The 13010-nt window shown below is 44.1% G+C and overlaps 1 protein-coding gene across 1 annotated transcript in view; it reads left to right on the forward strand.

Annotated features, from left to right (window-relative positions):
• ASTN1 (astrotactin 1) overlaps nt 1-13010 on the forward strand; it is a 318570-nt gene that overhangs the window by 224043 nt on the left and 81517 nt on the right. The window contains exons 12-14 of the mRNA XM_061183080.1: nt 6577-6743; nt 9113-9307; nt 10695-10822. Of these exons, the coding sequence (XP_061039063.1) occupies nt 6577-6743; nt 9113-9307; nt 10695-10822 (490 nt within the window). The remainder of the gene's footprint in view (nt 1-6576; nt 6744-9112; nt 9308-10694; nt 10823-13010) is intronic.

Raw genomic sequence — 13010 nt, forward strand, 5'->3', positions numbered from 1 at the left:
AGACAATTCCACTGTCTAATGGAGCTCCCAGCTGAGACACATTTTTTAAAAACTATTCAACCTGCATTTCTTCATCCAGATTTTTAACCTTTCCTTCCTTGCTGCTCTCTCGGGTGGGTCATTATAAGTACTGAAACACTGTGTGTGCACACATGTAAACATCCCTCCCCTACCACCCTCATACGAGTTTGAGCATGCCCACACGTTCACACACGTGCACATGGATATATTCCCCATCTCTTCCCACTTCTCTGCCCTTTCTCTGAGCCCCTCAGGGTTTGCCTTCTGTTGGTGATCCCAGCCCCTTTTAGTTGGCATATTGCCGTGCTGATGTATTTTTGTACTTTTAAGACTGTGATCTGTGAGACGGAGCTTGCAGGAATAGTTCCGATGAATATGCATTTGCAATAAGGCCGCTGCATTTACGAATCGGAGCCACTGCAGAAGTCACCCAATTATACCAGCACTTGGCATTAGCATAAGACTTTGAAGTCACTGGCCCATGTGGCTGTTGGAGGGAGAAGGGGGCCAGGCCCATTCAACTGACTGTTTCTCATTGGCTGTGAAGCATGGGATCCCTGAGGCAGGAGGACTGGGGCTTGAGAGCTGATGGGCCACCTCATAATCTTGTGACCCTACTGAGAAAAACTTGACGTTGAGCCTGATCTGATTCCACTGGGCATCAGTACCATCCCGCAGCCTTGGTGTGTTAGCCCAGGGGTTCCGTGTCATCTGGAGGACCAGGGACAAGGGCATCAGCTGCAGCACCTGCAGTGTGGAGAGAATCGGGCTGCCTTCCTCGTTCCATCCACGTCAACCCTGACATTCAGTTCTCTGAGTGTTGAACTGAAAGGCTTCCCTGGAAAGGCATATGCTTATGAAAGAAGGAGAGGAGGCACTCAGAGCACACTGGCCCTTGATGAACCTGGGAAAGGGACAGAGATGTGGGAAGAGACAGGTTCGACCGCATATTTTCCTGACTGAGTTCAAGCCAGACAGGTGGGCTTGGTCCACATCAGCTGCTCAACCTTCCTTCTTTCTAGGAAGGCAGGGCATGTCTCTCTGTTATGCATGGACTCCCACAGGGTTAATTGCTACCCAATTAATTGCCCTGTTGTTTATGTAGTCTCTGGGGACAGGAAACAAATACCCGTGAAAGGCATAGCCCTGTACCAGCCTCAGTCACTCCGTTCCAAACCAGACCACTCCAACGGCATGATTGCGGAACGTTTGGTTGATTCCTGGAGCAGGGGTCCGCCTCCCACCGCGGACAACAGGTCTTACTCCTACCCATTGTCCTCACTGTGCCAGGGTGGGAGCAGCGGTCCCCACCTGCACAGCACAGGAGTGCCGTTCTCTGTTCTGTGGAGCCCCAGGGGGTCCTGCAGAGTCCATGTGTTAGTGGCCTATTGCTGCTGTAACAAATTACCACAGGTTTGATGGCTTAAAACAGCGGCCATTTTATTATCTTACAGCTCAATAGGTGAGAATCCAATTCCGTGTCCCTGGGCTAACATGAAGGTGTCAGCAGGGCTGCATTCCTTTCTAGAGGCTCTGTTCCTGGTCTTTTCCAGCTTCTAGAGGCTGCCCGCATGTTTGGGCTCATGGTCCCCTTCCTCCATCTTTAAAGCCAGCTACATTGCATTTTCCTGACCATTCTTCTGTAGGACGTCTTCTCTTTCTTCTCTTCTGTCCTCCCTCTTCCACTTTTAAGGAGCCTTGTGATTACATTGAGCTCACCTGGTTAACCCAGGATCACCTCCTCATCTCAAGAGCCTTAACTTGATCTGCAAAGCCCCTTTTGTCACAAGTTCCAGGGATTATGTCGCAGACATCCTTGGTGCCATCAGTGGGAGACAGCAGTGGGAACTGGAGCAGCCTTGGTGGGTAGGACTGTAGTCTCCTCTCTCCCACCTTTAACCAGAGCATCTTGATTCTTACCAAGCCTACCTATTGAGGTTTAATATAAAACCGTATTTGAAGTCTGAAAATGATTTCCAACACTATAAAACTATTTTAAAAAAATTACAAAAATGGAAAGCCTATGCTCTAATGCTTCTTCCTTATCTTCACACTCATCCTGACGGTGACCCCACAAAATGCCTTCTGCTTTGTGAGGTGTCTGCACATCCTTAGGTGAGCAGACTGTGGCCTTGGAAGGCGAGAGGTCTGCTGTCCTGCTTTCTCATGTATTGAACACGTGACCTTCCTTGCCAGAGCATTATGCTCTAATGAGCACTGAATTACCCAGTGACCCTGCCGCCCTTCTGTCCACTTGCTGTCCACAATGGTTTCCCACAGAATGTGTCATTTCCCCTCTACTGGAGCGCAGATGTGCGGAGACCATTACAGATGACCATCTCTCGTTCTCTCTGTAGGACAGTAAACAGAAGGCTGTGCCTCAGAAGCTTTCAGAGAAGTGGGGGCAGGAAGCTGAAATATAGATTTAATTCCATCAGACTTTTCCCCCTTGCTCCTGCATGGCTTGGGCTTACATGTCAAAGCCCATCAAACAGCCGGGGAAATCATTATTTATGAAAAGAATAAGACTGCCATGTTGTAAAAAAGAACCTATTTCGAGTAGGAATTATGGTTGCATGTCTTATGAATCACCCAGGTAAGGCAAGGCAGGCTTAGCTGCAGAAAGTTGTTCCTCTTCTCCCAGGGGCCCTGAATACACTCCTGTGTCCATCAGTCATATTCATCTGCCAGCAGAGCCTCCACCTCATAATCTGGAACTGAGGTGTGTGTGTCTCAGGCTGAGTAAGATTTGACTAGACTCCTAAGTAATTAATCAACCAAAAATCATTGGTAGAAACAGAGGGGAAAGACAGTGAAGAAAAGGAATTGAATGGGGAGAATCATTTAAATCTCATTAGCACATTATGCTTTAGACCAGTGAGTGATAAGTCAAGAAGCCATGATCATCACATGAAAGATGATTAACCTTGTGTATTTTAGGGGTCACTGAAATATGAGCTCATTTATTAGACTTTCTTGATGGGGGAGGGTTGTTGCCATAATAAATGGAGTTTTCTTCCTGGGACTGCTAAATGTAACCTCTGCAAAGAGGGGTTAATGTCTGAACTTGGGGCTCAATCCTGAGCAAACAGTTCTCTTTTAAGGAAGAAGTGGAGGGATTGTCCACAAGCCGGGAGAAGAGAATGGCCAGCACTTGCAGAGGGAAAATACAAGCTCCTCCTGGAGGCCGGATTTCTCTCCTGACAACTGGTCTCTGGCTGCAAATACTTCTAGGAAGAGGCCATGATTTGGAGCCTATAATTTCTTTGTGTTTAGATATAGATTTTGAGGAGCTCAAAATGTGACTATAATAGCACATGAAACATTCAGGCGAAAACAAAAGCAAATTTATACCGTGGGAAACTTGATTGATTAGACTCCTTGGGCATGGGAGTTCTGGTTCAGCAAGGGTTAAGACGAAAACTCTATTTTTGGTTTCAGCTTCCTTTTTTTGAAATCTTTCAAAAATGTTTTACTGTGAACTGCAGCCCAAGTAAGTTACAGTGCAGTAAAGATAATTGCATCTTTTTTAGTGATTGAGGATCTTGCCTTGCCTTCAAGGTCATTGCTCTGGACAGTTTGCAGTGTTTTATCCTATAAATATATGCACCCATAATACGGTGTGTGTGTGTGTGTCTGTGTGTGTGAAGAGAAGGGGAGAGAGAGAATATTAAGCTGGATCTACAAATCCATAATTGATTCCAGAATGTACTCAAGGAATTGCCTAAGACAACTGAACAAACAAACAACAAATCTATGGGATTGCTTTATTTTGTTGACACACTGACTTTATTCTTTAGCAATTCCCAAAATCCGGCTTTTCTCACACTTGAGAAGCAGTATGCCAGAGTGGAAGGGACACAAATGAACACTGGGTTCAGATAGAACTAGGTCCAAATTCTGATTCTGCCATTTTCCACCTCTGTGACCTTAAACAAGTTACTTCTAATCTTTCCGAGTCTAAGTCTGTTCACTTATAAAATAAGGGGAAAAAAGTCTAATTGTGAGATTGAAGATAATTTATGTAGATTGTCCTGCACATGGAATTGCTTAATTCCCAATAGCTGTTATTATTATTTTTAGCTTTACTTATGAGAAAAGAAATCCAACTTGGACAAGGCAGCTGTCTTCTTTCCAAATCTCCTACGAAAGTGTAGACATCAGGTGGTCCAATCTGGCACAGCAATGGTTATCTAGACACCAGGGCCAGACAAGATGTGGATGTGCCAGGTTTGGGGATTCTGGAACAAAGCCTGCTCGGGTTTCATTTGGTGACGTCTTTGTCAAACATCACACTTGATGGGGCATTCTGAAAAGAAAGCAGGTGGTTGAGAAGATGGGGAGTCCTGGCTAGTGACTGAGGTAGCTAGCTGGTACCAGGGTTGAAACCACGTGAGGTGGGAATAACAGGAGCACTGACTTTGTCTGTACTTTGATGGCTCTTCTCAAGCTTTATAGAAGGAAAAAAGAACTCATGGCAACCAGTGCAGCCCATTTAATTCCAATCAAACTTCTGTGTTTCAATACCCACCATGTCCCTGCCTGGGCAGCTTCACAGTGGTGAAGCCAGCTCCCTTCTGGTCGCACATCTGGCCTAACAGCTGGGTGGCCAAGAAAGTGGGTGCATGGAGGGGGCTAAAGAAATGTGGGGTGCAATCCTCAGCTGCTTCATTTGCTCCTTTACCATCATCTGAAACATCTGGGTGTGTACAGCATGAGGCAGCCCTTGGAAACATCCTTAAATGCTGTCACCTTCCAGCACTCCAGCTGGCTTCCTGGGGAGAAAGGGGATGGACCAGGCTGGGAGCCTGGCAGGCTCATGAGGGGGCCATTTGTTTGGGAAATTGCAGAATTCGTGTCAGCAAACAGTGCCCATCCTGCTGTGATCTTCAGTTGGGAAGCATGGAGAGAGGGGAGGTGGGTTTTCAGAGGCACACCTGTGACAGCTCCAGGCTACTAGGCCAAGGGGCTTGGCAACCAGGAGCAAGAGCCAGCCAGGCAGCAGGGCAGGAGAGGAGGTGTTTAACACGGTTCTACCGAGTTTTAAAAGGCTTTTTTTGTTGTTTGGTTTTAGTTTTAGAGGAGTGTTTTAGCTAGCTGACAGTAGGTGTATAGCAGTCACTAAAATCAGGTCAGATCTAGACAGACCCCCAGCTGTGCCCCATATAAGCTGCTGGACCCTGGGCAAGTTATCTTTCCCCTTCCAGCCTGTTGGAAAGAATCAGCAGGAATGTAAAAGTATAGTATCTTCTGCATAGACAGAAGAAGCAGGATGGCAAAAAATATTCATTGGCTTTTAGATGGAATCCAGTGCAGTAAGTAGTTCATGCGTTAATTGGCAATGTTAATAGTTTGCAGGTCTATTAAATGAGGAGAATACAGAGTGCTGTGAGATGAAATACTTAAAGCACATAGCATAGCGCCCGGCTACTAGTAAGTGTTCAGTCAACAGTGACTGTTGTGGGAGAGCCTGATTATGCTGTGAGCTGGTGGTGTTGGTGCGGCCAAGTCACGGACTCCATAGGCAGCCTGCCAAGGTTTCAGGTGTGGTCCTGCCATGATCAGCCATGTGACGTTAGGGAGGTTAAGCTTTCTGTGCCCCAGTTTCTTCACGTGTAAAATGAGGATGATCATCCCGCTTACCTTATGGGATGCTGTGAGGGTTACGTGAGTAAGATGCAGGCATATTAGACACTGCCTGGCCCATCGTGGATCCCTTGTGAGTGTTCCTACTTCTCACCAAGCCTTTTCATCTTGCCTGGGACCTGACTGATTGTTTCTTCCTGCATTATCTCCTCTGCTGTCATTCTTGGGTAGTTTATTGAGGACGTGGTGGTACAGAAAAGCTAAATGTTTTACACTGAGTGTCCAGGGAACTGGGATAAAGCCCAAACCCAAGTATGGCACCTGTAGGTGCTCATGTAGCAGGTACCCTTGTCTGTGCATCTTCCTCAGGGCATCCTTGAGGTGGGAAGGTCATGAGTACCGCCACTCTCACTAGGAGAGAGTGGCTTCGTCCAAGGTCACAGAGAAAGTCCACTTCCTGCTTCCGGCTGGCAGCCCTGGCTCAGTCCGCTTTCTCCAACACTGCCATCCGGTACCAATGTTGACAAAGTGCTTTGGATGTCAAAAATAAAGTCCTATTAATCCTAAGTCCAAACAGCAGCACTCCTTTCCCCTAGCCCAAAGGGGTCTCTTCTAATGCATTTTAATTCAGGCCCATCACTTCCACTCTCCTGCCCGCCTGAGGCCCACCTGGGAGGCCAGCACACCTCGGCCCTGTCTTGCTGCAATGCTCCCTTCCAGCCTGCTTGGAGGAATCAGCTTTAATGCAAATGTGTGTGATCTGTGCCCAGAGAGAAGAAGCGAGATGTCAAAAAAGGTCACTGGCTTTTATAGGGAGTCCAGCATAGTGGGAAACTCGTGCATTACTTACCAATGTTGATGGTTTCAAGGCTGAATGCGAAAAATAGGCATCAGTGGTTACACTCTGGTTCCCAGAGAACCCAGGTCCCGGGTTCACCCACCTGTGTGGATGCTTTCTGATTGTGCCAGTGCCCATCCGGACTCAGCCCCATGAAGGATACCTCTGGGTGCTACGACCGCCACATCGGGGTGGACTGCTCGGATGGCTTCAACGGCGGCTGTGAGCAGCTGTGTCTGCAGCAGATAGCGCCCTTCCCGGACGACCCCGCTGTGTACAACATCCTCATGTTCTGCGGGTGAGTTGAGCTGCCCGTGAGGCCAACTGGCTTACTGGGATGAGGGACTTTCAGGAAAGTAAATCCAAGTGAACTGGTCACTCTAGGCCAGCCCTTAGGCTCTGAGGAAAGAGCCTTCAGGACTGGAAGAGGAGCATTTTTAAAGTCAGAGTTGGAAGGACCCTTAGGGAAAATCTAGTGTCACCACTGAAAATGAGGAAACTGACCTAGAGGTTTACCTCAATCATTGCCTGCTTACACCAGAACTTCCAAACTGTGTTTGTGGTGCTATGTTAATTGTTTTGTGACAAAAGGATTCCACAGTCCAAAAGCTTGGGAAAGAGTGTGTGAAACCAATCAATTATCAAAGAAGGGACATGCTGGATTGTTACTGAAAGCCAGTGCCTGCTGAATAATCATGAGAAGATTATTCAGTGGACGAGTAATGTTATTTTATTGTATTTCATTTTATTTTCTTTCTTTGCAAGTGGCAATTTTCCTGTTTAGTTTCTTGTAAAATCCCATTCCATAAATGGAAGCTTGATCTCAATTTTAAAGTCTCTATAATGTTATCATTATGGTTGACCCACTTCGATTAATGAGGTAAATTTAGCCAAAGTTGCATAGAATTTATTTATTTAATAAACATGTATTTGAGCACCCACTTTGTGCAGACAACCTAGTTAGGTGTCAGATATAGGAGACACAGTAGGATGTGAGATCTGGTCTCCTCTCTCTCAAAGGAGTTTACGATGGGATGTGCAGCCATGAGCACAAAGGAGAATGGGAGAGATGGGGCAGTGTGAAAGGGCAAGTTGTCAAGATGCTCAGGATGGACTAAGAAGGAACCAGCCAAATTTAAAATTCTTTCCAGAAACACTGTGTTATGGCTCAAGGAAGGAACCACTTTATCTTGTCCCAGACCTAAGCTGGTGCCATAAAGTCCTTTGTGGGTCTCAAATCAGGTCTGTTGCCTGGACTGATACAGTAGGTCCCTAACTGGACTTTCTTTCCTATTTCATCAGAATTTGGTACACGTGTACATTTAGCACTCTCCAAGCCACTATATGTAGCCTGCCAAAAGAAGTCCTTGATTTGAGGTTCTTTAGAAAGACCAAATCACATGCACTTATAATTAAAGAGCTCTGCTCACACCTGTTCACACGATATGTAAATGGTGAATGGGGAAAACAAAGTTGCATTAACATAGGCTTCATTTGTACCTCTGCTAATGGCGATAGCAGCATTTAATGAGCACCTACTATAGGCTAGGCATAGCATAAGTTCTTTGAGTTCAGTATCTCACTTAATCCTCTCAGTAACCCAACAAAGCAGCTACTGTTTTTCTCACTTTTACAGATGTGGAGTTCAATCAACTAATTCAAGGTAACCCAGTAAAGGGTGGCGTTATTGCCATGATAATATTGCTTCTCACCCCTTAAAACTATGATAATTTGTTCCTCTATATAGAACAGAGGTCTTTATCTTATTGCAACAATTACTATAGATAGCAATAAATGATGTGTTTTAATGTCATGAACATCTATAAATTCCAAATTTGGTATGTTTCTAAGGAGAGACCCAAATTACATCAATATGCTTTTAAAATGACAGCTTTATCAAAGCCGTTCTTACTTGAACGAACAAGTTATGTTCTTCTCACTATAACTACAAATAAAGTCCAATTAATGACTTACGGGTTATTGACCCATATCTACCAACATCAGTATTGCTCTTCCATTAGAGTAACTGCACATGCTTAATGGGGAGGATATCAAGGAGCTGTCCACACAACATGCCCTAACATCTCTTTAGTTCAGGAATGCTACTCTGAATTAAGGGGGAGTTAATATGGGTTGATCTTGTGTTTGGATATATTCAAACAGAGCACAGCTGCAAGATGATCAATCTTTTTAATTTCTTAGCTGACTTGTCACAGGACCAGGTTAGAAGGTTATTAATTTCTTAAGCACAGTGTCATTCTTCTTGCTGCCTAATTACCCTCCAAACAAATGCAGGGTCTGGAGAAAGACTCTAGAATATTTTGGATTTAAATGTGTTAACTCATTTATAAGCTTATATCCAGTGATTCTTACTCAGACCTATCTGGGAAATCCTACACTTATTAGAGGAGAAAGAACTGCAAAGCTCTGGAAGCACTTATCTGTGAAGGAAAGGTGAGAGGTTCTTTATGATCACATAATGGAAGAAGACTCGGTTTATAGACCTAAGAAACTGAGTTATATAGGGGACAAAATCAAATCAGGATACTCATAATCTTTGGCTATCCAACATTCTCCCAAGGCATTTTTTTCCAATCTGTTGCGTTGCATTGGCTGCATGGCTCATTGATGGAATAACTTCTTATCTTGAGCTTTCCACCATGCTAGGTGCATCGAGGATTACAAGCTTGGTGTGGATGGACGCTCTTGCCAACTCATCGCAGAGACCTGTCCAGAGGGAGGTGACTGTGGGGAAAGCAGAGAGCTCCCCATGAACCAGACCCTCTTTGGGGAGATGTTCTTTGGTTACAACAACCATTCCAAGGAAGTGGCTGCTGGACAGGTGCTGAAAGGAACATTCAGGTGAACCCCACGTCCATAGCACTGGTTATTCAGGGCTGTTGATGGATCTCTTCTCTGATGGGTCTTAAAGTCAGCATAAAGTCTTGTATCTTGGATCCAGGTAAATGTGACCCTAAAAGGATAGGTTATTTTCTCTCCCCTGGTCTTTACTAGGTTAACACTCCTCCTTCCAGAACCCAAGAACCCTGAACAGTAAAGTGTTAAATAAATTTTTACCTTGCCCAGGCAGAGACTACAAGATTTTCCATGGAAGCCACCACAAAATGCTCAGGTTCTATCATCCCTCTGAGTCTTGGTGAATGAGTCAATCTAGCATAGGTCCTCAATATGGTCCAAGAATCCCTGAGGGTCCCTGAGATCATCTCAGGGGATATTCAAAGTCCTGCCTTTTCCAACTACAGAGAGGGTGGGTTTCCTTCATATACTTCAATCCAAACAATATATTGCAATAAGTTGAATGCAGAGGTGAGAATTCAGCTGTCTTCTATAAAATCAGACATTTAAAAAACTTGCAAAAAATGTAAAATAATGCCACTTGTCTCATCATTTTTCAAGACATGTTAATATTTAATGGATTTATTATTGTCATCTAAAAATATATCAATAAATATTTTTTAATTTTTTCTTTCAATTTCTAATATGGTAAATGTTGATAGATATAATCTACATAAACAAAAGCTACTTGGGGCCTTCAATTATTTTTAAGAGTGTAAAGGGGGTCTTGAGAACAAAATGTTTCAAACCACTGACTTAGAATATTTCTAGGAAATTCTCCATTTGACCCCTGTCCCTAATCTATCTTAGGTTATTTGAGTACATCGTCCTCAGAATCCATGCGTTTCAGGAGATGATGGTGATGATGATGATGATAATGATGATGATGATGGTGTTGAAAGTGTTATAATATGGACCAGCAGTTGATAGCAAGCTAGGTCTGGACTCTTACAAGCAAACTGATAGTAAACTTTCGAGCTATTTTTTGGAGTCAGTTGTGTTTTCTGTTACAGACAGTAGACTTTACTAAAATTTCCCCTTTTAGCCTGGGACCTCATTTGCCAATGGAAAGCAGTGAGGTGTCATAATGAATACTGTGGTGGCTGCATTTGCCCAGATCTTGTGGAGAGGGGATCAGGGAGTAGGGACTGGGGTGGGATGGGGGTAAGAATATTCTCGATCTTGTAAGTAGACCTTTTCAGCTGGTTTATTTCTCATTTCCCTCAGCCCTTGCCCTACTTCTCACACTTGTGTCTTGCTCCAGACATGTACATTGAGTGGGGTTCAGGGCGAGGGGAAGTTTTTGGTCCATTGTGGGTTGAGACATAGATCGCTCACCAAAGAGTGGGGTTCACTTGAACACTCAGAGATGAAAGTCGGCCTCTGTTTCCAGGCAAAACAACTTTGCTCGAGGTTTAGACCAGCAACTGCCAGATGGTCTTGTGGTGGCCACTGTCCCCCTGGAGAATCAGTGCCTGGAGGAAATCTCAGAACCAACCCCGGACCCAGACTTCTTGACTGGTGAGTGTGCCACACACCTTACTTAACTGGCAGAAACAAACAAGCAGCTCCCTATGATTCTGTGAGCTCAAGACTCTTGACCTTGCTTATTTTGGTTTCAAAGCCAGTGATTTTCTTGATATGTGATAAAAGCTCAGTCCTAAAACTGAACACTAGTAGGATTATTTGTCAGTAAAACAGCCAATATTATTACATCATTATCTGCAAAATGGCCATAATAATACCTTTCCCTGCTAGTCTTATTGGGATGCTTTGAAAACAAATGAAATAATAGATATGTAAGAGTTCAGAGTTCTCAGTGGATTAGAGGAAGTGACTAGGTCATAGAAGAGGTAGAAAGAAGGTGGATCGCTTAGAGCCTAAATATCTGTCATTGGTTCCCCGGCAAGTGCTTCTAGAGCAGTGTGAGAGAATAGAGAATGATAGAGCTTTGTTGTCAAACGACCCTGGGTTTGACTCCTGGCTCGGCTACTTTCTAGCTGTGTGACATTAGACAATACAGCCTCTTGGGGTCTCATGGCCCCCATCATAAGATGGAGATCATAACACCTGTCACTCAATGTTGCTTTGAGCCCAATGGCACTCTTCTCCTCGGCTCACTGTGGAACGAAGGTATGGGCTGATTGGGAGAGGTAGGAATACTAGAGGTCACTTCTCCTTTCTGTGCCGCTAAAGACCCCCAGTTAGCACCTCCTGGACCAAAGAAGGCATTTCAAAGTGTTTCAGGGACCCTTAAGAGGCAGCCAACCGGGAACTCAGCATCACTTACTAGGAGTCTCGACATGAGCTCTTCCATTGTCAGCTTTGTTCATTTCTCCATTACTCCTCTCCCTTCTTCATTCTATGTCTTCCTTATTCTAGACCCTTCTCCCCTTTATTTTCCCCTTTTCTGAAGAATGGCTTGAACTGAGTGTAAGCCTTTTTCAGATATCAAGTTATGTCCAAAAATTTCGTTTAGACCAGAATGGGATTAGAAGTAGGTCTGTCTGAGTTAGTATAGCATAGTGATCACTAGCTTAGGCTCTGGATCCTGACAGCTAAGCTCAACTGGCTGTGTGATCTTGGACAAGTTACTTACCTTCTCCATGGCTCAGGTTTTTACCTGTAAAAATGGATATTATAGTATTATCTTTCTTATAGGATTAGTATGAGGAATAAATATTCATAAAGTTTTAAAAACAGTCCCTGATACATACTGAGATGTATGTTTATTAAATAAATAAATATACCAAGGAAGAAAGAAAATATGAACATTCAAACTACCAAACTGTGTTTTCCTTATAGAAGAAGGAAAGGGAGCAAGAGAGAAAACAATTAGATATATTCTGGACCAGAAATAAATCTCATCGAAATAAGCTGCCTTCTAAAAGATCACACACACACACACACACACACACAAACCTGAAAAAAATTAAAGTGCACCTCTGGGTGTGTCCTGAAAGCCTACATCTCTAGTGTTTGGCAATCTAGTTTTCTTGTTTCCCTGTCATTGGCTGAGAAACACTTGCCGGGTGTGTGTAAAATGCCTTGTAAAGGAGGTGTGAGATGGCGCACAGAAGTAGGGCAGGCTCCGCACTGCCAATAAACTACCTGGCTTCTGTTTAAAGAGTCACCAGAACAACTCTCTCACACATTAGAACTTACGTGGAGGTGAGGAGCTATACTTTCAGTTGTCAGGCTGGGAAGACACAGAGTAGTGCTGGATGCTACCTGAGCTTTTTGGGGAGGATAGATCTGAGAAACATCAGAAAAAACCTGTGTCTGAATCTCCATCTTTGGAAATAAGAAAAAGATCCAAACTTTGTTCAAATCCACAAGAGAAACTTCTTTCTTCCCTGTGCCCTTGGACCTCTCCTGATTTGGTATATCAGAGGCAAAAGGAGTGGAAGGATGTCCTGGTGGGACCTTTCCTTTTTCATGGTCTTGAGACAGTGACATTCCTAAAAGTACAGAGAGAACTTTTCTTGACCTGCTAGTTTTCTACCCAGCCTTTCTTTTTAATGTATTTTGATTAAGAAGTGATACCAGTTAGTCCAAGAGCAGGTATTTCCTTTGGTGTAAGAAGGAATCAGTCTTGTTTTTTCAAAGCCCAGAATAACTAGAAGAATCAGTTAGAGAGATGGTTGACCACTTTTCTTCCATATTTATTTCCTAGTTCTGGTAACATTTTAATGATATCTTTCTTGAG

Source organism: Eubalaena glacialis, chromosome 3 (genome assembly GCF_028564815.1).
Source record: "Eubalaena glacialis isolate mEubGla1 chromosome 3, mEubGla1.1.hap2.+ XY, whole genome shotgun sequence".
Taxonomy (NCBI): domain Eukaryota; kingdom Metazoa; phylum Chordata; class Mammalia; order Artiodactyla; family Balaenidae; genus Eubalaena; species Eubalaena glacialis.